General features: G+C 40.2%; 2 protein-coding genes across 6 annotated transcripts in view; both read left to right on the top strand.

Annotated features, from left to right (window-relative positions):
• cunh10orf90 (chromosome unknown C10orf90 homolog) lies at positions 1 to 18,320 on the top strand. 3 transcript variants are annotated; one of them, XM_038736686.1, is made up of 12 exons: positions 1 to 2,019; positions 2,135 to 2,903; positions 4,340 to 4,406; positions 6,793 to 6,884; positions 7,284 to 7,313; positions 8,451 to 9,783; positions 11,331 to 11,483; positions 11,797 to 11,927; positions 12,635 to 12,800; positions 14,353 to 14,416; positions 14,777 to 14,867; positions 16,446 to 18,320. In XM_038736686.1, the coding sequence occupies exons 2-12, from the start codon at positions 2,319 to 2,321 to the stop codon at positions 16,485 to 16,487; spliced, it is 2,754 nt and encodes a 917-aa protein (XP_038592614.1). In that variant the 5' UTR covers positions 1 to 2,019; positions 2,135 to 2,318; the 3' UTR covers positions 16,488 to 18,320. The 3 variants fall into 3 exon arrangements, 1 of the variants encoding a protein (XP_038592614.1); XR_005447121.1 differs by lacking the exon at positions 16,446 to 18,320 and having other exon boundaries at positions 12,635 to 14,416; positions 14,777 to 14,854; XR_005447122.1 differs by lacking the exons at positions 7,284 to 7,313; positions 16,446 to 18,320 and having other exon boundaries at positions 12,635 to 14,416; positions 14,777 to 14,854.
• Positions 18,321 to 19,998: 1,678 nt separating this feature from the next.
• The window catches only part of LOC119916298 (disintegrin and metalloproteinase domain-containing protein 12-like), a 73,833-nt gene continuing 69,286 nt past the window's right edge, over positions 19,999 to 24,545 (top strand). For all 3 annotated transcript variants that reach the window (XR_005447087.1, XR_005447086.1, XM_038736264.1), the window contains exon 1: positions 19,999 to 20,501. Coding sequence is in view for 1 of the 3 variants with exons in the window: in XM_038736264.1 (XP_038592192.1) it covers positions 20,402 to 20,501 (100 nt within the window). In the remaining 2 variants the exon portion in view is untranslated. The remainder of the gene's footprint in view (positions 20,502 to 24,545) is intronic.

The following is a 24,545-nucleotide window of genomic DNA, read 5'->3' as shown; positions in this document are numbered from 1 at the left end:
ACCTCCACTGCTGTTTATACTGATGTGGAAAGTGCTACATGACTGATGACAAGTCTTATATGACTGATTTGTCTGCATCAGCATATTCTTATAAAGATTTAACTGGTGATAAATAAAACGATAGGTGCACTATAAAACATTTGGCTGGTCATCACATACACCAATACTTGAAAACATCTTTTATAGGCAAGATATGCTCTTATGTTGTAGTTTTTCATATCTATCGCTTTTATTGGTAAGCTTGATAAAAACGGTTGGCTATTGTGAATTTAAAAAAATGAAAGGAAACACTCATGGCTTGGTTTGGTTTTATAATGCCTTACTAGGCTTTATAATACTTGCAAAAAACAAAGCACAGGTTTCCAAAACAAAGACCACAGATTCAATAGACAATGGGATTAAAATACATAATAAAATAAGCTAAATTAGAATTTTTCTGCTTTTCTCAGCTTGAAATAACAAAAATAGTTAAGACGACAATAATTACACATATAATTAAGATTTTAAGCCTAACAAAAACTTTTTACAGTATAATTGTAAAAAGATAATCACAAAATTAACATTATTGCAGTATTTCCTTCCGTCTTTGTGCTTCATGATGAAGCAATAGGAGCCTGTTATTCAAAGCAGTGATGTGTTTAACTAAGATTTGTTCCTCAGAGCTGCAGGTGCTAAATAAAAGAATCAGAAGGGATGCACCTGGGGCACGCATTTGAATCCACTCATCATTATTCATCTTTCTTTGCACAAATATTGCACACTGTGGTTGCATCCCATTTTTTAGGGAATTCTCTCCAACCTTTTTTATTTTTTATTTTTTATTTTTTTGAGTCTCTACAATTTATGACCTTCTGCCCTGCGTCGCTCTTACTTCTTCCACATGTCATGTTGGAGTGTTGCCAGCAGAGGGCACCACCGCTTTTAAACTTACTGTCATACACAAGAAGCTACCTCTTTTAAACCTTGATTTTTTGATTTGTTTTGATGTTATCTCCCAAGCAGATCAGACAAAAAGATGCAAATTGCTTTACATCATTGAATATTCCTTCTGCATGTAGCTTCTCAGCTTGATAAGGTGTCTTAAAGCAGGTCACAGCAATTGATATTTAAGATATCTGTTTTAACTCTGTCTTTGAAAGACATTTGGGAAATGTTATTGCACCGAGTGGCAGTGAAGTAGCTTTGAAAGACATCTGGGGACTGTTAATCCACTGAGAAACACTGAAATTCATTAAACATCAAAGCAACTGACAACTTTTTTGTGAAGAAGAATTGTATCTGTGCAGATCTGTGTATAACTATCTCTAAATAAAATCCGAAGCAGAATCTTGCCTCCAGCTAGAGGCATGTTGTCTGTCTTGTAAATACTTTTCACTTATGCATTGTGGGACATCATGTGGGTCACAGTTACTTATCCAAGAGGACACTGGCCCATTTTTAAAGACAGTCTTGCAAAAGTCACATGGCTTGGATAGAGGCTTGAGGATAGCAATGCCTCACCATCAGCCACCAACCACGAGATCACAGGGAAGACCAGAAACAGGGGGAATTCAACAAAGAAGATTTCTGAAGCAGTAAGTGACTCATGGACTAACATGGATAATCTGCTCATTAGCGATGCTCTATCATTTGTAAGGCCTTTTTTCAAACATTGCGTGGTGACTTGCATAAACCCAAGATTAGACGGCTTGATCATTAAGATACTAAATGTTAATGATGTTCTTTGTTTAAATAGTGATCTTGTTACGTCAAGCATTGCATCAACAAGTGTTTGTTTTTTCTTTGAGCCCGCCCACCCTTCTGTCTCTTTCCATATCCCTCTCTCTGTACTGGATGTTCAGCCCTTGTGCTCAGTAACTCTTTTGTTCACAAAAGCATCCCTCACATTACTACATGCCTGACTGGAGACAGTACCCACTAGCACCTAGTTTATATCAAGACAGAGAGTGTTTACTTCCTAAGCAGCAAGGACTGAGGAGATTCGGAAGCAAGTGAAAAAGGATGGTTTGTCAGTATCTGGTAAGTAATAGTATCAGCAGCACTGTGGAGTGGTGTAATAAAAGCAGGAAATTGAAGTAAGTCTTACAATCTACAATAATGTGTACTTATTTTTCATTCTTAATCCTTCTCACAGATTGATAACAAAGATGACCTCGAGTATTGTTGTAGCTACTAATTCCCTGACGTGCACTTCTGGCATGCCTCATGGTAAGAAGTCCAATTAAGCCAGGGGATTCTCATCAATACCTTCACTATAAAAGGCTTTTATCGTGGGCTGAAACTCGAGAGCTGTGAGTGGTTACCTGAGCTCCAGAGGCATGACTCTCCGCAGGCCAGCTGCCCACCTACGAAGAGCTCCGGCCTGGAGGAGATCGGGAGATGAGTCCTACTGGGAGAGCTTAATATCAGACGGGGAGGTTTTGCCCCGTGTCTCTCGCCCCCCACATGCACGTCGGCCCCAGAGTGCCATTGAAGGAGGCCAGCTGGACAGCTGGCTAGAGCACCTGCAGAGGATGCAGAGCAACGTGCTCAGAGCCCCAGTTCATCAGGTTCCAGCTTTCAGTGATCGGACAACATCTATGCCTGCTCTTGACAAGCCAACCGGACGTGCCTGGAGACAGCCCGGGATCCCTTCCTTCAGCAGGGGTTCGTCCTCATGTGGGAGTCCCAGCTTGTGTGAGAGTTCGCTGGGTAGCCAGGACTCCATCCAAACTGGGTTTGTTTCTCCTCCAGAGTGCAGAGGAAGCTGGGAGAGGGCTCATATCATGCAGGCCCCAAGGAAGGAGCACGTTCAACTGTGTTCTCTTGCTCCAGTCAAAATTGGGTGGCTGCCTATCCAAAGAAAAGTGATTGTGGCTGATTCTTGCCACCAAAACCAGTTTTTGGACCACTCTGCTGGCCAGGTAAAACACATAAGACCTAACAAAGCCTTAAACATATATTCAGAAAGCTTTCTAAACGAGCAGGAGTTTTATGCTTAGAACAATTTCAAGAACTTCGAGAGATACAGCCAGTTATGCCCTTTGCCTTCTAAATGTAAGTAACCCAGTACATTTTCAGTTAGCTTCAGGCCTCCTTACTCTTACAGAGATAGATTTTGGAGCATTGATGATTCTCCCTTCAGTTATACCTAGTAGAGCAGCTTTTGTGTCTGTTCTTTAGGGTATCAACCTTTTAAAACAGGCCTTTGTAAAGACACTGGACTGATTTACCCTGGATTTGGCACCGACATCCTCTTCGACTGTGTGATTGTGATGCTTGTATGCTAGTGAGACAGTGTAAGCTCTGCGAGTCTGAAGGTAAAGTGCTGTGTAATGGAGGTGATGGTGCGTAATGCCAGGCAAGGCAGACTAAAACACACTCTGCCACAGAGAGCCATTTGTAGTCAAGTCTCAGTTACCCAGGGAGAAGGCAGAGCTCTGGCGTCCTTTGAAAACAGCTTACTCTGCAGCAACTCCATGCATTCTCAAAAGGTTTACGACTCATTTGGAGCTGTGGCAGCAGAGATTGAGTTTTGTGCTCTGAGAGGATGAAAGTCAATGTACAGAGAAAATTCAATGTGAGTATTACCTAGTGAACTGATAATATGACTTCAAAATCAATAAGTTGCCATACTGTACCAGAGATTTGACTGAACTGATGTATAAAGCACGTCCCTTCCCTTGTCTGACCATTCAACGGGGAAAGAATATTATGTGAAGTTTTCACAACATTAACTTAAATCCAAAGTTGGTTTAACTGATTTTTATGAGCCCTAGTTCTGAGAGATGATTATGCTTAAAGGAAGAGTTTGAAATTTGGGGGAAATACACTCTTTACCATGAGTTGGATAAGGAGATCGACCACTTAGACCCCTCTCACGGCTGTATGGTAAATATGGAGTTGCCGTTGAGCTTATCTTAGTTTAGGACAAAGACTGGAAACAAAAGGAAATAGCTAACCTAGATTTGTTATTTATCCATTTTTTTAATAAGGGTTTAAACAAACAAGATATAACATGTTAATTAGAGAGCTTTAGAGGTGTTGGTATGTTTTTTTCTTACCTTTGGACAGAGGCAGGCTAGCTTTATCCCATTTTCAGTCTTTGTGAAAAACTAAACTGCTGACGGTAGCAGTAGCTTCATATTTACCATACAAACATGAGAGTGATATTGATCTTCTCATCTAACTCGTAGTAAGTGTGTTTAGTGTGTAAGTGTTTTTCACAAAGGTCAAACTATTGTTTTAAATGTATCAGATGCCCAGACCTACCAAACAAAAATCTACTTTTATAGGCCAGGTAATACTGATGAAAATGTACTTTTTTGGTAACATCTTATAATGGGCCTTTCTTTCACAGGTGAAACTGAAACAGTCCATCACTCCAACATTTCAGAAGAATAGAGCAACAGCCAATAGCAACCAGGGTATGTACTGTAGACTGTATATAAAAAGTTACATACTGACATGCAATTTGCTGAATCAGTTTGCAATCTCTTGTATAACAGCTGGGTTTTCAGTATAGTAAAAAGCAAATACCCTCATAACTTGTGAGCATGTGAGTGTGATCATTATGGAAGAGTCATACTTTAAAGCAAAACATAAAACCAAATTTAAAACTATGAAGTAATTCTCTTGCACCACTGAAACATTTCCCAAAATGCACAAAGGTTCCATTTCAATTGATGTTTAATGCCTGATCAGTGCTAGAACAAATATGGCCACAAAGTAACTGCAGGGGCCGGGTTAGCCAAAGGGAGAACAAGAGCTTATTTCAGGGCTGACTTGCCACACACTATACCTGCCTCTAATCAGCTCCTTGCAGCAGTGTTGCCCCTGTCTGCTTTAACACGCTCCAAACTGACTGTCTGGATGGATCCCTTAAAACAACACCCCCCAAAACAAAGTCAGGAAAAGGAAATCAGCACTATTAGGTTTGAAAAGGTGACGAAAAGAGATGGTGGGGTGGGACTGGGGGGGTTGGAATGGGGAGTGAGAGGCAGAAAGATAAGGAAAGATGCAGACTGATTAGAGAAAGAGCCCTGTTAATCTTTCAACATGGCATCCCCACACTCTCTGGGTTTGATCTGGGGCTTGATCTTCCAACCTTGTCGTTGTTTATACATAGATTATCTTTGCAGGGCTCAGGCTGCTTTCAGAAATCAAAGCAATCCATCCATGGCAGCAAGGAACTTTGATAGAAAATGCAGGTGTTTTTAAGTGCTGTTAGTTAAAATCTACATGCACAGGCTGTGTTGACATAATGAAAATTATACTCATGTTAGACTTTTATCAATTATCATTTACCACATCCATATGGTATAAAATATAGGTATGTTTTCCTTCTACCAATCCTCATGAGTGATATACTGTAAAAGCATGATGAAACATGAGGAACCATCATGTATGAAAGAATAACTGAAGAAAATACAACTTGTGGCTTTGCATACAATATTTCCAGTGATGCTCTTCGATCACTATAAATATCTTGCAAGTCAATCAAATGGACCATAAATATTCATATTTTTAGTTACTTCACAGTGAATAACAATACTGTGCAGGTGCACGTAGACAAATTGGCCACGGCTGAACTCCCAACAATGAGATGAAGAAAGATGATAAACAAGAAACAAAAATCTCTATGCAGGGCCGCATCCAAATATGTCTTGTTTTGATGCTAGTTGCTTTTACTCAGCTGTCAGAACATTTAAATCCACAATTCTGCATCTGAAACTAAATGAAACTATCAGAAATTTCAACAGCAATTATTCCAACAACAAATGGCTTGGTTACACTCCAGCTAGCAAATTATCCCTCCTATTTCTCACCCTTTTTTTCCTCTCTGTCTGGTTGTTGCCGACAACCCTTGCAGAAGTTTTAATCAGACTTGAGGTCTCATTGCAGTCTCTTAGTGCCCTCTCCCTCCATAAAAGTCACATTTAACAAACTTAAAATGGCCTGATGTTAATGAGCAAATGATAATAAAATTGGATCTTGTACTCCAAGGGACTTCATGTTTAGACAGGCTGGTCAATTTTCACACGGCTCACACTTACTTTTTAGATAAACTCATAAGGATGAGGAATAAATTGGGAGGGTGTAGACTTCACAGGGTATTTGCCATATGGCCTTCCTTCTTTATTTTTCCCTGGGATATTAAAGTCAGCTGTTGATTCAGAAAAAAATGGTTATTTGAGCTCAGCCTGTAGAGCTAATAAGAAAAGCTCTTTCGGGGGGTGGGGGGGGGGCACAAGTTGGCATGTGGCATTTTATAGAGAAAAATGAGACATATAGGGACGACAGCATGTGGAACAATGTGTCAGAAAGACTAGAGTCCTTTATGACACTTCTAAGACACTTTTCTTTTGTTTTTCAGCTTAATCACATTTGCAAAGTGGTGCGATTTTCAGCTTGTCTCTTGTTTTCTCCCTTAGAATGAAAAACACCACACATTATCCTCCGCATTCAAGGGTTATCCCAAAGTGAGAGCCAGTCGCCATGGTAACAGCAGCAGGTGGAAGTGCAGCCAGGCAGGCATTCAGGGTGGCAATAGAGTATCAGTCAGGGCTGAGAGGCAGACCAGTCAAGTTGCTGCGTCTCCTGAGGAAGCAGAAAAGTGGCTCTGGGGTGGTGCTAGATTCACTTTACTATGCCAACTTCCATTATTGATAGTGTCAACATTGTCACACAGTCAGATGATTGTCTGTCGTGTGTGTGTGTGTGTGTGTGTGTGTGTGTAAAAGAGAAAAGGACAGAGCAAGAGATCGTGTGAGGAATGTAACTGAGAATAATTTGTTTTGCCTTGATACATAGATGGAGAGGTTGACAGAAGTTATGCTGGTCCGAGCGCTTTGGGTGTGAAGACGTGGCAGACACCAGATCAAGGCTCTCTAATTATTAAAAAGGTAACTGATAACACTTCTGGTATGATTTTTTATGCCTTTTCTTTTTTCTTTTTTACATTGAACTCGGTAAAACAATTGTAGAATATTATGGTGGATATCTGTGTATGTTGGGCAGTGCATTGTATGTCTGAATACTGAGTTGACATTAATTCTTCTAATGCTAGTGTTACATTCTGCTTTCCAGTGCTTAGGCCCCTGTCTCCAATTTCTAACCATGATGGATTTAGTGTTTCAGTGTTAGCTTAGTAAGACACTCACAATATTGGATATACCAAAGGGCTGATTTATCAACACTGTGTTGAAAGGTCTAAATTCACTTCTACAAAGAAAAATGTAAATGTCTGTAGTTTTCATTTGTACTTCATTTGTTTCATTTTTGCTTGCCTCCTGGACACCTAGACTCCTACACATTCTGACTCCTCATTTACAGTAAGTGCTGAGACAGTCTCATTTACATGAAGAAATGCCAATAAATAATCACTTACGCTGCAAGCCATCCCTTCAAAAGCTGAGGGAAATGACACTCAATTATGAGTCCAAGCGGTCAAATATGAAAAAGTTTTCACATTGTAGAACATAAAATAAAAGATGCTCGAACTTGAAAGAGTGGCTTAACAAACCAGAGACAATATGGCAGGTCAAAGCTTCTACAAACAGTGCCTTATTGAAATGCAGAACAGTTTCTGAAATGAAAAAAGACTTATGGCCAACACAAAGGCGACAGGCTTTATGGACCAATATTATCAAGTATGTCAGTGTATGTGTGTTGACTGGTGCAGCACTTGCACAAAGAAATGCAAAAGTAGACATTTTATACTGCTGACAAATAATGACTAATTGTTGCCTTATACACAGTTTAGCTGGTATATATTTTATGTCTTTCATGATTTTGTTGACAGCCATAAGGTGTTGTGCAAAAAGCATGGTCAGAGCTTTTTGAAATTTCTGAAACATAACAAATGGCCTAATCTCGTACTACTTATATAACATTGATAAATGAGGTATCAAGAAGGTATGTCACATCATAAACCTGCTGGCAACAGGGACATATCGGCATTTCTCCATTCTCTATAAACACCATAGGAATCCTCTAGCCAAGGACCAGAATCTTTGCTTTTGGCCTCTCAATTTCTATCGAGGATAGAGTCTCATTGTGATTCTGTGAGGGATAAGTCACGCTGTTTGCTGGCTTTGCCTGCTGGTTCCATTGCTATTGGGGCATTCACTGTGTCAAGCATGGGAAGAGTCATCTGACTAAAGACAAACAGCAAAGCCCTGAAGAAAGACAAGACATCTGACTCGCTGTGGAAATGTAGTATTAGAGAGATGTCATTTTGTCAGTATATCATGCCATATTAAATGAGGTTTTGCTCTATTTTCTGTATTTGTCACTTCAAAACGGAAGCTCAAATTGGTAGGATGAATGTACAACATTTATTTTATTGTGTTGGTTAATGACTGAACATTTAGCAAGAGACATTAGCAACAACAGGAGGGTGGGATAGGGTTTCCATGCATAATTAAGGATATTTATCACATAGAATCTCTTTTATCCACATGCTGTAGGTGCCAGAAAAACTAAGCTTTCCTGCAAACGAAGGGGACAGACCAGTAGGCTGGCAAGCTCTAAGGAGAGGCTGGATTACCAACAGGGTGTCAGCTTTCCCTGGAGGCAGTCAGACCAATGAGCTCCCCACAGAGACCAGCTTAGTCCCCAACAGGAAGCCCCCTCTGATGAAAACAGCCAGCACAGAGCCCCTCAAGCATACTTTTGCTGATCCCTGCAAACCACACACTCTACTGCAAGGGACAAACAGCACAGAGACACACAAGTCGTATTCTCCTTTGTATAGGACAAGCAATGTTCAGCCTATAAGGGCAACAGCCCCGCTATGTAGAACAAACAGTAGTTCACAGCCCTCACACATACAGACAAGCTCTGCTGTGACTACAATCATTCCTCAGCACAAAGCCGGCTTCTCCTCCATCACCATCTCCTCCAAGAAAGTGAGCAGATCGGCCAGTTTACCTGGCTCCCACACCTGCAACCACTCTTCCCAGTCCAGCAAAGTCGCTTCTACGCAACTATCCCACCAGTCCATGGACCCAAACTCCACTCAGGTCACAGTGCAGAGGAAAGCCATGATAGTCAAAGTGACAGAACAAAGCATGGTGTCCAGCCCTGTCCTCAGCACAAAAAGGGCGGGAACCCCACCAGCTAGCCATGCTTTGGACACAGTGGTCCACAGAAGAAAGGCTACCATCATCAAAGTGACAGAGCACAGGGAGAGCTACAGTCCAGCCAGGGTCGGATCTGAGACGAGGCACCCAGAGTACAGACACAGCTACACAGAGGGAGTGTACAAGGAAAACAGCATGTGGAGTCAGGGAAACCATTCACAACACAATGCAGCATCTTCATATCACCATCTGGAATCCACAAAGAGGTCAAACTCTGCTGTAGCACCAAATACATCCATTCCAGATCCAGAGAGAAACAGTGGAACACTACACAGGTCCACAATGACACTTTTTGTGAGCACCTCCCCTACAGTAGCACCCACTCCCTCAGAGGTTTCTCCAAAGGCTGTTGGACAGAGATCGGACAGGCCGCACAGACCGCTGAGCTGCTATGGCAATGTGTTTGGACACACTGAGCAAAGCAAGGAGAATGTGACACAACCATCTGCCAGGAAATTGAGCTTTGGGCTTCCACAAGAGACCAATATCAACCCTGTGAACTCCAACAGTAGTTTCATCAGCCCTCGACCAGCAGTGAAAAAAGCAGGTCAGCAAGTGGCAGACACCCTTATGCCGAACGGAGGCGGGAAAGAAAGACTGCCGCCAGAGAATGCTGTGAGGAGAGCGTCTTCCTGTCTAACTCTGATCAAGGCCCCGGGTAGGTTTCTCTATCCCACTCTGACAGTCTTCTTGTCAGCACACAGGCTCACTTTGTCTCTGATCTCCATTTTGAAAGGATGGCAATGTCTAAATATACAACATTGTGCCATTTGTGTGTTCTAGCTCAAAGTTATTACACACTTCAGGGGTCTGGGGCTGAACACTCAGGTCTTTCACCTTTGATGTCTTATTGATGGGTATAATTAGATTATATGCCATGCCAGATATCTGTGCCGCTGTCAAATAGCATCGCCTAGTTGCAGAGGCCCATCAGCACCTACTAATGAGATGATTTCTCATTTTCACCTTCGTTCATTTCCCCACACATCTCTTTGCATGTATAATCTATTCTAGTTCCCCTTTTCAATGATAGCACAGAGGCGAAATCACAAGCTGCTAAACATGGTGAAAATAAAGTATTTGGGAGATCCCTGCAATGCCACTATTAGATTTGTGTGGACATGGGGAAACAGCTAGCCTGGCCCTGTCTAAAGATTAAAAGATACATAAAATCAGCCTCCCAGTACCTCTACAGCTCACATTAAATGTCGTTTGATTAGCGCGTACAAACATCCAAAATGAAAACATGACCATTTATGGTTTCATTGGGGATTATGTGGTTTTATATATTTTTCTTGGTTGGGCACAGAAACTCCCTAGAGCCTCCACATGTTGTAGATGTGCTGGGGCGTGGATTTTTTTTATCTTTGGACAGAGCTGGCTGTTTTCCTTGTACTTCCAGTCTCTACGCTAGTCTAAGCTAACAATTTCTTGTCTATAGCTTTATATTTAATGTAAAATAAAAGAGTTGAATTGATCTTCTCATCTAACTCTTGGCAAGAAAAAGAGAAGGAAAAAAAAGCCAAACTGTTCTCCTTTACGGAATGAGTATTGTGGGGCAAGTACAAGTCTTTTTTAAAGTCGTTCAAGATATATAAAGTCTTCATAAATAAACTGCACATCAAGATGCAACATTGTTCAATGCTTTAGCAAAATAATGTGGGGCCATACAAGGCCTGGTGTTGTTATCTTTAATTGCTCCAGGATTTAAAAAATTGGGACTTTTTTGCTTTAAGCCTGAGGTCAAGTGTTTAGGCAGTCAAGTCTCAAGAGTACAGTTGTTAATGGATGTAAGTTAGTACTATATCCTCAAAAGTAACAAGAATACAGTTTGATTATATAAAATGGCTGAAAGAGACAGCTCAAGCTATTGTTCAGGAATTCTGAATATTCAGGTGAATTAGTAATGTGAGGAGGGAGTTTTCTGCTGAGCAAGTGTGTTTCTTTATTCATGATGTCTTTTCTCTGCGTGAAATGATTAATTATTCTTTAATCACATTCATTAACAGTGTCATCAATTAATTACAGAGGGCTGAGGCAACATAATTTAAATTCAATGTTTGATACAGTCAACCTCCAAATGAGGCAGGACTTAATGAAATTGTGTTTAAATCTGCCTGTGGTGCACGGCAGCCTAAAGGTGGCTCAATATCAGACACTTCTTTACTTACTCCTCAGCCGCATAAAAGTCCTCTTGTGTTTCAGATCCCCACTCACATCAGTCTCCAGAAGAAGTGCTAGCCCTCAACGCAGCTGCGATCATAGCAAATATCAAACTCCAAAGACAACTTAGCAAGAAAAAAACAACAAATGGCAATTCTGAGAAGCACTCCACTGCATCACCCCAGGGAAATACTGGTATTATTGCTTCTGTCTTCCTCATATGTAATCATAATTTCTCACCTTATAAAACATTGATCTTTGTTACAATTAACTGAAAATGTTGCAAGCTCAACACTTTGTTTTCAGAGTTACCTCTTTGATTGAATCAATACAGATACAGTGAAATTCATTGATTCTTACATACTGTGCCTATTTTATTCATACAAAGAAGTAATATCTCATAGCAGTCCCAGAGGGCTATTGAGCAACTGTGTATCATGCTCAGGCATGAGAAGCCAAGCCACGTGTAAGTGGGATGCAATCAATTTGATTTTCTCTGCCTTGGTAGTGAGAGATGAGGGGAAATGTATGAAGCCACATCCAGATCAAAGCCCAGTCCAGCACCACAACCAGCCTCATGCTACATTTGTTCCAATGAGTCTTGACCCTGAAAGGTCACCTGAAACTATTTCTCTACAGGTGAGTTCAGGGGTATTTTTTAGCTAATGAAACTATCATGGTTGGGAATAGATACACAAGTTAACATTTATGTGACCCTTTACTTTGTAGCATGTGTTCGTGTGGTGCAACTAGTATAACCAAATAGTAATGTCCCTTTCTTGAATTTCAGTGCCAAAAACAAGCATTTTAGTGGACGTACTTTGATGGGAAGGATTACATTGCAGCCCTGTTCTGCTGCTGCTGACTGCAGTGCCAATTTCAAAAAATGTTGTCCCAGTTAATCACAGACACAAAAAAATGGGAAAATGGGATCCAGGCTGAAAATGCCGAAGTTACCCTATAGCTCCCTTCGGGGATTTTGACCCCCAGGCTGGCAACCACTGAACTACACTACAATGTCAGCGGGGATGACACATTTATACTGGCTTTGGAGTTTTCCATGGGATGCCTAAGGGCTATATTCTGGGGTGGGTAGAGGTGGAAATGGGTCAGGGAATGAAATTAGCACCTGCCACCTGCAAAATACAGGGTAAATGTTGGCTGTGGCAGGTAAAATCTACTGTCAGGTACCACTGACTCAGTGTTTACAATTCTGAAGTGTTCTACATAGATTTTAGAAGTGGCAGACAAAATAATCCAGTGACCTGCCACAGTAGCAGGTGAGGAAATGCTGAAATGCTCTTAATGTTTTGTCATGAAGAGCAATATGTTTCTGGTTTTGGCAGGAAGCACTGCAGAGGTCCAGACCAGACTTCATCAGTCGTTCCCAGGGCAGATTGCAAGAGCTTGAGCGAAGGGCACAGGAGAGGAGGGAGCTGGCGGATTCAGTAGACCCACAGTCGGATGCTGCTCAGATGAGAGCCCACAGGGCCCGATCCACCGCTCTAAGCGGTACTGTGCCAACAGCCACCCTCACCTCTCTGCTTCATTGTTCCATTTCAGCTGCAGTGGCTGTTTGCCACATGACCAATCACACACATACAGACACAGAACAAAGAGCAAGGGTGGTAATCGTCAGCCAATATGTGTTGTTTTTCAAGGCTCATATCCATATTTTTATATTTAATATGCTGGTGCTCAATTCTACAATATATTCATGTTTATTTTTCTGCTTAAGGGCGTGCTAAATCCACAAAAAATTCTCCACTGAAACTCAAAATTCCGAGTTAGCAGTAGTTATAGACAGGGCAATCTACCACAACTACTCAATGAAAGGCAAACTTATCAAAATTCTGTATTATGATCAAAGGCAAGATTGAAGAAACTAGCTAGAGATAGCTAGATTTTGAAAGTATCCAACCATAAACTGTATCCAATCGAAAAAAAAAACACCGCCTCCCTCCAAAGTCACTCCCCCAAAACACATTTTCTTGGACAAATAGTGCACGAGCAGAGTGTATGCAGGTAGGCAGGGAAGTAGGTAAATAGACAGGCAGGTATGAAAATGAAATGATTGGCTGGGCTGAGCTATCACTGTCAGGATGTAAGAATTTTAATAGATATAGCAAAAAATGATGCTGAATTAAATTTCCTTCCCAAGTACATAAATTAAGTTACAGAAATTGCATAGAGAAGTGAAATGAATAACATAAAGAAAATAATACATTATATTCAGGATGGATCACATAGCAGGCAAATATCTTAACTGTAAAAAAAAAAATAAAAGGATATTTTCAGTCTGATATCATCTAAACTATTTAGACCAACTGTAAAGAAAAAAACATAAAGGAGAGAACTAGCACACCTGGCTAAGCTGTGACAAAATACAATAAATAAAAAGCACTTGAAGTAAGATGAAACAAATGCCTTTATTGCATACATACTTGGACCCAAACTCCACATATATATACCCTCCATTGAACATGCAATATTCAGAATGATTGCCAGCATTGGATTTCAGTGAAATTCTGTGACCTTCAAATGTCATTAGGCTCTGGGTGCAGTGTTCTGTCTAATGGGATTTCCATTTGGAGTGCCAGGCTTCACAGTAAACAATAAAGAATTTAAAGATTTGTGACAGTGATTTTGTAGCTTTTTCTGCCCTCTACTGGCTGTAAGAGAAACATACACCAGTGGGTCAATGAGAGCTGGGAAAGTGACAGATTAAGACTAGTACAGCAAGTTTAAAAATCACACTATTTTATCTGAGTGTTCATCATCTGACGAACATATATAATAATGTTTATGGTGACTCAAAGTTCTTACATGATGGTGATGCAAAAGTACTGTATATTACATAAAATGTCTTGAGAAGCTGGTAGAGAAAGGGGAATTCTTTATTCAAGATCATCTTGTCTGCTCTTTCTGGAGATTTATATATGATCGTGAGGCTTCCAGTCTCTTGTGATTTACTGCCATGCTTTTGAGACTTCAACTCAATCGGCATTGTGTATGTGTGCGTTTGCCTGTGTGTGAATGTGTGCGTACATGCTCGTGTTTCCAGATAACCTTTTCAAATCCAGAGATAGAGCCATTACTGGGAAAGAGATGCAGCTCAAATCTAAGCGGTGAGTTCCATCTCAATCTCTGCCTTGGCACCCTGTCAGATGCAGATTCATCCTTATCTCTTGTTTTGCTTTTGCATATTAAGGCAGAGCCTGTATCAGTGGCATCTCTATACAAAATATGCTGCGCTTGTTTCTCTGCCAAGACTTTTTCTCTAATTATGTTTTTTTCAGAAAGCATAGAAAATATACTTAAATTTAGCTATTAAAGGTGATTATAGGTGACTTAATTTTGGGTTGACAAATATTGTTTTTGGATAATAGATACATATTTTTTGGTACAATTTTATTTAAAAATCAACCGTATATGACCCTACCAACAATATGTGTGATAAAAGACACAAAATGATAATTTTGTTACAGTACCCTTGCAGCGGTGAAGAAGCAAAAAGAGGAAAAGAAGAAGATGGAGGTGTGTTTGAGCAACAGACAGCGAGTTGAACTCTTCAAAAAGGTAGTCCTTTTATATTTTGTCAAAACACAGATAATATAAACCCAATAAACCTCACTAACCTGCAGTCAAATGTCATTCAAACCCACATAATTTTATTTAAAATTCTTGGGAAGATCCCAAAGTTTCCAAATATGTCAAAAGACATCTAAAATATTTCCATTTTATGGAATGGTGCCTTGAAAAGCTTGGAGTGTTGGGTTTTAATATTTCATTATGCTAACATCAAATAGTTTCAGTAAAGAGCTGAAGCAAGCTTACATTAGTGCAAACAGGCTGATTCTTATATTCCAGTGGCCATCTCTTAATATTTCAGCTCCAGATCTGCCCAATTTAATCTCCCCGAAGTTATTATGAATGTGTTTGCAGAAATGATGCACTGAATCAACCTGAAAAAATGGAATAAAGCAAATGAGCTTAAAACATCTCGCCACAGTGTTAACAACTACTTGCCTGAGACACTGAACAGAACATTAACTGTATATATGGCCCACACGCAATTGAGCAAGTAATAACACACCTTTCTCCTACAAGCTCAATTAAACCTTGCAAAGGGTGAACCATTTTGCAGTAATGGACAACACTAAAGGGCTATAGTAATAATGCAGCATTTTTTGGAAATAATGGCTTCAAATTACCAACTACCAACTCAATTATAGTTCACTGAAAATAAGGGGGTGGATGGAGTGCACCGTGTATTTCTGGATTTTCTTATGTTGAGGTTTGTTTTTTAAAATTAAATATCTGGATCAGGATCTGATAATAATATTTGTAGGGTTGCAGTAGTATTACTTTTGGTAAATTGTCATAGACAATTGAAAACATTTTTTAGTGTCAGATCTGTTTATTTCCAAAGGGAGTCACTACATTACATTGAATATCTAAGCTGTTGAAGGATTTCTTGAGCATCTCTGCTTTCAGAACAATTATTTTATTATTCCACCAGAGGTCTCTGCTGCCTAACTTTTACTACTTTCTTGCATTGATTAGAAAACCTGAAAAAAAGACACTCCAGAGGCATCTGCAACATGTAAAGCAGGTCTTCTGAGTTGTTTTTTATTGTATGGTCAATAACCATCTGCCTTTACAGAACAGAGTTTGATTCGCTAACGAAGTTTTAGTCATTCTCGTTCACACTGCACCCCACACCCTTTCTCTCATTATGGTGAGAAACTGAACGGTCTCATTGTGCTGAGTGTATGAGGCCTGTGTTCCTGGTGAAACAAAAGGCCCTTCAGTGGCAGAGAGAGCTACAGTGCAGTGCCACCATTCAGCCGAGCTGCAGACAGCGTGGGTGCCTACACACAGCTGCTCCACCCACACTGCTGCTGTGGCAGATAAGACAGGGAAGAGGGTCCATGCATGAGATCCAGCAGGTCCTGAAAGAGGAGCTGGAAACCTGAACTGTACAGGACTGTTTGATTCCCATCTGAAACTGGAAGAGAATGTATGTGTTTGTGTGTTTTTTGCCTGCATTGCAAACAAAGCCACATGGCGTTTATGAGGACTAGACTGGTGATCTATAGCCATCATTCTGTCATAATATTTTAGTAATCTGTATATTTTGTTTTCTTATTGCAGAAACTGTTGGATCAGATTCTTCACAAGAGTAAATCTGAATGACTGACAAAAGTGAACTCTGCCCTTTGACAGTGCTGAATATAAATTAAAAAAACAATGTTGATCATGATTTAACTAACTGTCCTTTTGGCCTTGTTTTTCTCTAATGTATTTGCTTAACATTTGAGTCACAGAGCTTAATATCTGTTTTTCTTAAATATAAATACACGGCAATCTTTAAAAAACCTAGAAGGTCATTTAACATCACTTACTGCTGTTTTGAAGGTTTTTCCATGGCCATCAAAGACTCTTCTGGGGGAAAAAAATCTGATGCACAAAGGTGGTTGGCGAAAATGGTTGGCAAAAGTGACGCATCTCCACCACATAAATATAATGTTAACGCTGATAAATGAGCCAACCTGATAATAAAGCGTTTTTATTTTGTTAATATGTCCAGATATATGTCCATCTTTGTTTAGATAAAGAAGCAGTTTGGGACAAGTTAAGTGTGTTAAAGTCATATGCAGTATAATAGTATGACTAAATATATTTGAAGCACTTGGGTGGAGGACTCCTTAAGGATTCTGGAAATACCTTAAGAACAAGGGTTGTTAAATGACCTTCTGGGTTTCTGAAAGATTGCCATAGTTCTGTCTTTTGAGGAAAACGGATATCTCTGTGACTCAGCTGTCCTAGCTGCCCTTGGATGCAATTACAAATGAAGGTAGCCAAAATGAATGTACTGCATGAAATCACGTCTCAACACTCTGCTTTGGTTGTCATCAAATGTCAGATTGAACCTTATGAACACACTGACTGATAGGCTTTTGATGCAACATCTAAACCAGCAACGCATGCTGTTTATCAGTGTTATCAAGTTTTCACTTGATTGCAAATTGCCTTTCTTTCCAGAATACTTCATGTAATGGGATGCAGAGTAACCTCTCACTGCACGATAAAGCACTGATGTCCTCACGCAGCCACTTTCACATGATCTCATGTGATGTGAAGCAGTGATATAAGACAGAATCATTTATTATGCTTCACAGTCTCATCCAGGACAGTCTTCAACCATCGCCCTCATTATACAACCAATAAGCAGAAAGAAGCCTGAAGTGGGCTCTGCCGTCATTCAGTGCCAGCCATTAGCTGTAAGATGGAGGAATGTGTGACCTCTTCTGGGTGGAAATGCCCTCTTAATGGACAGTGCCGATCTGAATGGAGCTTTTGTCTCTGTCTTTGTCTCATGATGGACTGGGTGCTGCCATTGCAGATTTAGATTTGTGTGTTTTGACCCAAAGTGAAAGTGCTGCTCGGCAACATGATAGAGCCGGGCATAAATTAAAAGTGAGAGTGTGAATATTTATTTTTTGGGTAATACACTGAGAAGACACTCTTTTCATTATTAATTAATTGTTTTTTTGCTCATTAGCCTTTAAGATGGAATTCTTTTATAGTCTTAACTGTTTCATCCATCTTAATTTGCACTGATGACTTGGAGAAGAGAGAAGATTATTGCTACTGACTATTTTTGTAAACCTTATTTCATGACAGTGCACATTTATCGTGTAGGTGTATGTGGACAGTAGGAGATTATTAGTAACATTACTCACATAGATCATAATTGTTTCTTCTTTCTAAAATGTAAATGTAGACTAGAAAGTAGAAAACAACAACTCTGAACCATAATTGCAGCTTGAAGGTTATTTACTGTGTTTTCTCTATTCAACTTTACAAAGGTTTCACTATGCAATATAACATAAAAAATACTGCAATCTTTGTACTTCAACTTTATGTATTTTATATTTTGAATTTAATAATATGTATTTTTATTTGGGTTGTGTTTAGATATCGTGTTTGATTTTCTTCCAGATGTGACCATAAATTTTCTCAAAGCACTGGTGAAAAGTTGTGTTTTTTTCCCTCCCAACTGCATCGACATAATAACAGAGGATAGATGGAAAAACTTTGATAAAGCAGGGATTTATTATTGAGCAATATCTGTCCTAGCACACTAACAGAAAGCCCTATTTTACTGCCAGCTCCTCTTTACACCTTATCATCTTCCTCCAAGCATCTGCCTGGTTCTCAAAAAGAGCAAAAGATCAGCTTTTTGTACCATCCCATAGCCAAGTGTTGAGTTCCAGCAAAATCAACATGCAGAGAAATACTCCTCAGTATTCTTGTATTTCCATTCATATTTGAACCTAAAAGGACGAGTTTTGAGAAATGGAGTTTTCTGAGCATCATGACACTAGTCTGCACCCTATAGTTCCTATATTTCAAACAGTTTGAGGCAGCAATTGGATGTGCTACTGTGACTTTACCTCAAGTCTCTATGCAGGGAGCACACTGTAGCCTACCTGGGGTGCAGTACTTTGATTTTCTCCTGTTTAAGGAGATTTAAGGAACCTAGACTGCGTGTACATCTGCCCGCTTTCTGCCTGCATTCTCTTCTGAAGTGGATGACCATGTGGTGTTTGAATGGGCCAAGTCCATATGCATGTCCATGCAGGCCTACAGTAATCTTTTAGAACACCACAGTGCATTAAAGTAGCTGGTTGTGAGTCTCATTATATATTTAATGCTGACATTTAAATATGTCGATTTGTTCAAAGTATGGCCACTTTCTGGGGTGTGTTGTGTAGCCTGCACAGAGAACAGACTGTCCAATTTTTGGAGAGGAACCTAGCCTGCATGTATGGATACAGTGGACAGATTCAGCTGGATTTGCAAGTGTCAGCTTTACTCTGACTGAATAACAACATGTATCCATAATAACATCTGTGAGTGAGGGGTGTGTAGGCTATATTATTCAAATTCACAATGTGGGCTGCTACAGTATGTGTGCGGCTATCGAGCCCATTGGGTCATGTTCAGCAAAGGACACCAAGAGAGAGGCCGGAAATAAAGTGGTCTGCTTTCAAAATAAAACGCTCTGTGTCCTGCACCATCCAGGCAGTTTTAAGAACAACTGCACATATAAGGGTTAAAGTGAACTTTAACAAGGTCAATTTACTAGCTCTTTGAGTACACCACTTCTGACAGTGCAAGGCTTAATTGCATGCTTTGTCTGGTTTTGTTCTAATATTCAGTTTGCAATGATATGAAACAAAGGAAAGCCGCAAATGATGTCCACGTGCTAGATTTTTTTTGCAAGTTTTCAATCGCATCTCATGATAAAAGCTCGAAAGTGAGTAAAAATTGTTTTTCCAAACTATTTCCCAAGACAATGACAATGAACGTTCACGCTCAATCTACCACTTTTTAGGAAAACCAATTGGTAGGCTATTCTATTAAGCCTATGATAGGTGAAATGAGAGGGAAAAACACAGTAACATTATTCAATTCAATTCAGTTTTATATAGCGCCAAATCAGTTATCTCATAGCAATTATCATAAAAGAGCAGGTCTGGACCTTACTCGTGTTAATGAGTCATTAACAGTCATGTGCACACATTATTGCAAACGTGCATTATAATAGTCATTTCGGGCTGTATATTGAAAGCTGGAATCGGAAGTTGTACTGCTTGTTTCTGGTCGCTTGACACTGCGTGTGAAACGATAATGGGCGCTGGAGTTGGCTTTAGGACCTCGCGGAGCGTTTCAATGTAGCACATGGTCCCCACTCATAAGACAACACTTCTCTTTAGTTAATTGCCGTGGAATTTATGTCATACCTGTGGGCGACTGAGACAGCAGCGGCTTCTGTATTTGTTAATGTTTTCATCGCTCGTTCTTTAGTTCCTCCACATTTCTCACTTTTTGCGCGAGGCAGCTTTTGACTTGGACATCTCTGAATGGGGAAAGTGCGCGGAGCTGAATCAGCTGTCGTCGGGATTTCCTAAGGCACTCATATACTTGATCATATTTCAGGAAGTGGTTTTATTTTGGGGGGATCTTGCACATCAGCTGTTGGTAGACTTATTGTATGATGGTTGCGCTGCAGTGAAACAGTCCCGTCACACTGCAGCATCATGAATCCCGGGAGTCTGAAGTTTGTTATTTTGACAGCACTTCAGGCTTTATCTGTCTCGATATCGGTGTGTGACAGCGTGCTGTCCAGGTCTGCTGAAGGTAAGTGGACAAGAAGAGGTGAAGGGGCTACATTTATTTAGCTATCCATATCGATACATGCGCAAAAGTAGTCCTAAATATATTGCTTTCTTAATTGTTTTATTACTGAGTGGATGTCATATGCCTATTTAAAAGAATGACCTGGAAACATGAAGTAACAGATTTATCTTGAAATAAACCATCTGCATCTATCATTGTGCATTTTGCCTGCTGTGTGTCTACTCTATTCTGTTCTGCCTATTCTAAATTCATTTCTCCCCTTTGGCTGTTTTGACTACATCATGTTTTATGAAAGCCTTTGTCAGTATACCAGACTTACAGATCTAAAACACATGTTTGGGCAGAATGAAACTTCTCCAGAGTAAACAAGCTTTCTAAATTAGTGGGTTTATCTCATTCTCTCCAATAAATCTGTGTGTGAAAAGCAGAACCTAACACTTTAGCTCACAGTCCATCCAGCATGTACCTCCAGAGGAGAGGAGACACTGTATAATTGATGATGCTGAAACTGTTTTGGTAATCAGTGGTAGCACTTGAGGCATTCCTCTGGTGCTTTAAACATACTTCAGTTTTACAAGCCACTTGAAACATACTTAAGTTTTTCAATTATGGGATATGAATTCCAGGGTTATTTTAATGGCAAATATATCATAAAAGTCACATTGTTAGTTTGAACTTAAACAGTCAAGTACCTTTTTAGAAACCTGTAAATTGCGCTATGTTTATCTAAGCAACAAATGACAAATAGTTGCTTGAGCTTTGGCGAAATGTTCAAATTTGATGTCAGAGTATTTTTGTGTCTGTCTCATACTGTGATCACAGCCCTTTGGGCTGTGTTGTGGCTCATGACATCGCAGTCACCAGTGTTCCATGCCTTAGGTTAGATTCAACAAGGACACTACACACAGTATACAGGCATCAGTGGGGAGTAGAAGAGCTGCACATTTACAAACACTGCCAGTCACAACACTCACTGTGGAGTCCTGGGAATTAATTACCAGTAAGGGCAAATGTGTGATGGAACTGTGAGGTAGTTGTTCATTTATTCATCAACAGATCATCATCATCAGAAGTTGGCCGTGATGCGTTCGCTCCCATGGGTTCTATACTTGTCGAAAACCATCATCGCCAGTTCATTTGTGTGTGTTGTTGGGAAAGTCTGAGCCAATCTGTTTTGGCAGGATATTTATCTGTTTGGGGGTAGGGCTGATTGAGATAAATGGATGGAGGTGGAGTTTCACTTAAAAGACAGAAAAAATCAAATGGTGTGAAATGCAGGGTGAGGCCTGACTTCATCTAAATGCTGAAAACATCAGTCAAAAACTTAATAAGCAGCAATTTTGATAATGCATTAATCATTTAGGGCGTTTAAGCAAGTAAAAATGCCAAACAATTGTTTCCAGCCTTTCAAATGTGAGGATTTACTGTTTTTCTCTGTCTTATGAGTATATTTGGACTGTTGGCAATTTGAAGATGTTGCCTTGGGCTCATTTTGTTGACCATTTATAGACAAAACAACTGTTCGATTAATGACAATAATTAGTTGCAGCTTTCTACTTCACATTGAAGCATAATTAGTGGGCTCCATTAGTGCTCCCTTTTAAGAGTTTCTGCTCTGTCTCCAGACTGTGCACCTTTGTCTTGGCTGTCAGGAATTCAAGGCTGCTAAGAAAAGATGGAGCAGTTCAGCTCCATGCTACGTCATGTTGGCATGCATATTTCATGACATCGCTCCTTGAGCTTTCTTGCCTGTTTTCCTCTCCCTGTCTGTCTTGTGCATGCTTCTGTCCTAGTCGGGGATCATTTGTGAATGATTTCCTCCAACGGTTGACACACTTAGTGTCAGCCAGTACTTTAGTAGCCAGCTGTACTGCTTCAGCCAACATGACTCTCTTCGCCTTGAGCACTGCATGCAGCTTGCGTGCTGCACGCTCAGACAAATGAAAGTTGAGCCGAGAATATATTTTTGGACTTCAGTAAAACATTCCTTTAGCAAACAGTGTCCTCCCCCAGAGAGACATTATCATCACGATGTGACCCATCTCAAGTCAGAGGCATTTAGTATCATTTCAATATGAATGGATTCAGATCTTCCAGATGAGTTGTACAGGATAGTTAAGACCCAGGAGGCAGGCAAGAAGAGTTGGCCAATGTGTGGTTGTGCATTAAGACAGATTGATCAACCAGTTGCTGTTCCGCAGTGGGGATATTTATATAGGAGGGGGGAAATAGCTGGACTGTGCTCATGTGGCCTGACCCTACATGTGTTGCATTAATTCCCCACCCCACCCCCGCCAACAAAAGTTTAACACACAAGCTGAAACCCGATGCTGGCTCTGGACTTTCTCATTGGACTTTCACACCCAGACAGGTCAGAGTTGAGCTCAGCACAGCTCTCCCCTAGCGTCTTCTCTCTCTTCTGGTCAGAGGACCCAGTTGGCTCGGATATCTCTTGTCAGTGACAAATCTGTCGGGTGCAGTTCAAGTTCCACCCGATCACCATTTCACAGAATTATTGTTAATTTAGAAGCATGTCTCCACAACAAGACAACAACAAGGTCTGTCTCCACAACAAGATGAAAATCACACCTTTTTATTATAGCAAACATTTTTATTACAGCAGGAAAATCACAGGTGAATCAGTATCATCATTTAATAACAACTGTATTCTATTTAGATTAGCAGGGCTTTACTATTCTGCATGCTGGTTTCCTGGAATGGCTTACCAGGACACTTAAATGCCATTGTTAACTTTACTGCTTCCACCCCTGGATGTGCTTTTTCTGCTATGACTTGTCAAAATGTTTGTAGTAGAAAGGTCCACACACAAATATCCATGCTCACTTTGTCTTGTAAAATAAACTAAACAACAGACATAATTCCACTGCAAACTGCACCGGCAGTTCCCCCTTTTTAGAGTGAAATTTCAGTAATTATGTTATTGATCCTAGCCCCTGTACTCGTTAAAATAGTCAAGATGACACCAGTCACCTTCCTACCTTACCACTCACCTCTGTCATTTTAAGACTGGCAGGAGCTCAAGCTGAACAAAAATACACATCCTCATGGATACTTGGAAAGTATCTTCACACACTGCAGCCCATAGATGTCCTCAAATCTTCTCCATTTCATTTTTATTACAGATCTGCATGAATTACGTGGGTCACGTTTTCAGGTCGAAAAATCCAGAATTCCAGATTAATCCAGAAAAATCACATCCCTTTAGGTTTATTAGAAAGTTTTTATTGAAAACCGCTACATCTTTTCCTGGAAAAGGGATTGATGAGAGCGGTGAGACTGAACAATAAAGTAAATGTGCTGTAAAACCATAATGAGCTAACAGAGGTTGAAAAGCTCTATAGAGTGGAGGGGAACTGCTCGTGACATCTCTTCATGTCATTTGATGTATTGTTTGTGAAATATTTTTGCTTTTAATGGAGCTTTTTCAGGATGCCCCAGGTGAAATAGAATAAGTCAAATTTACAGTGAAAAATGCTCACAGAACAGCAGCATCACATAGTATGTAAAATCACCATCTACCTTTTTATTATCCTGCCAGAGTAGATAAGAACAGGAATCAAATGCAATTTGAGATTAATATACTTTATTACACTGTAGATGTACTAAGGGAAACATTCTCTAGTTTGACTAGATTCCATATGAACATGCAGTAATTGCCTTCCAGTGAGATTTGAAATATATCATTTTATTCTTAGCTCCAGGTAATATATCTTCCAGCCAGGCATATACCATCCGCCCAGATTTCACCTCACTATTCTGCAACGAGAGCCGTAAAATGTTTCTTAACAGGCAGACGTGTTAACAGGAACAAGACAGGTCACCTCCTACCTGGGTGAGTTTCTAACAAATTGGCCCAAATAAAGTTCTGCTGCAGCCAGTTGCTTTGTATGTGTCTATCTGAGTTGTATTCCACAGGTGGAACCTGTGATGTATTTTTAAGCAAAGCAGAGCAAGCAGCACTTCAATTAGCTACAGATCTACGAAAGTAAAACCTGGACCAATCCCAGATTTTTTGGGTTGGTT

Source organism: Micropterus salmoides, unplaced genomic scaffold, assembly GCF_014851395.1.
Source record: "Micropterus salmoides isolate LMB-PRFRI ecotype aquatic unplaced genomic scaffold, ASM1485139v1 Ms_hic_scaffold_21, whole genome shotgun sequence".
NCBI classification, from domain to species: Eukaryota; Metazoa; Chordata; class Actinopteri; order Centrarchiformes; family Centrarchidae; genus Micropterus; species Micropterus salmoides.
This window is presented reverse-complemented; position numbering and strand designations above follow the sequence as displayed.

Excerpts from the sequence above, each read along its gene's own strand:
- cunh10orf90 (XM_038736686.1), top strand. The coding sequence starts at position 2,319 with ATGACTCTCCGCAGGCCAGCTGCCCACCTACGAAGAGCTCCGGCCTGG. Across the intron at positions 11,928-12,634 it reads CTGAAACTATTTCTCTACAG|GAAGCACTGCAGAGGTCCAG; the intron begins GTGAGTTCAGGG and ends TGGTTTTGGCAG. Across the intron at positions 14,868-16,445 it reads GAGTTGAACTCTTCAAAAAG|AAACTGTTGGATCAGATTCT; the intron begins GTAGTCCTTTTA and ends TTCTTATTGCAG.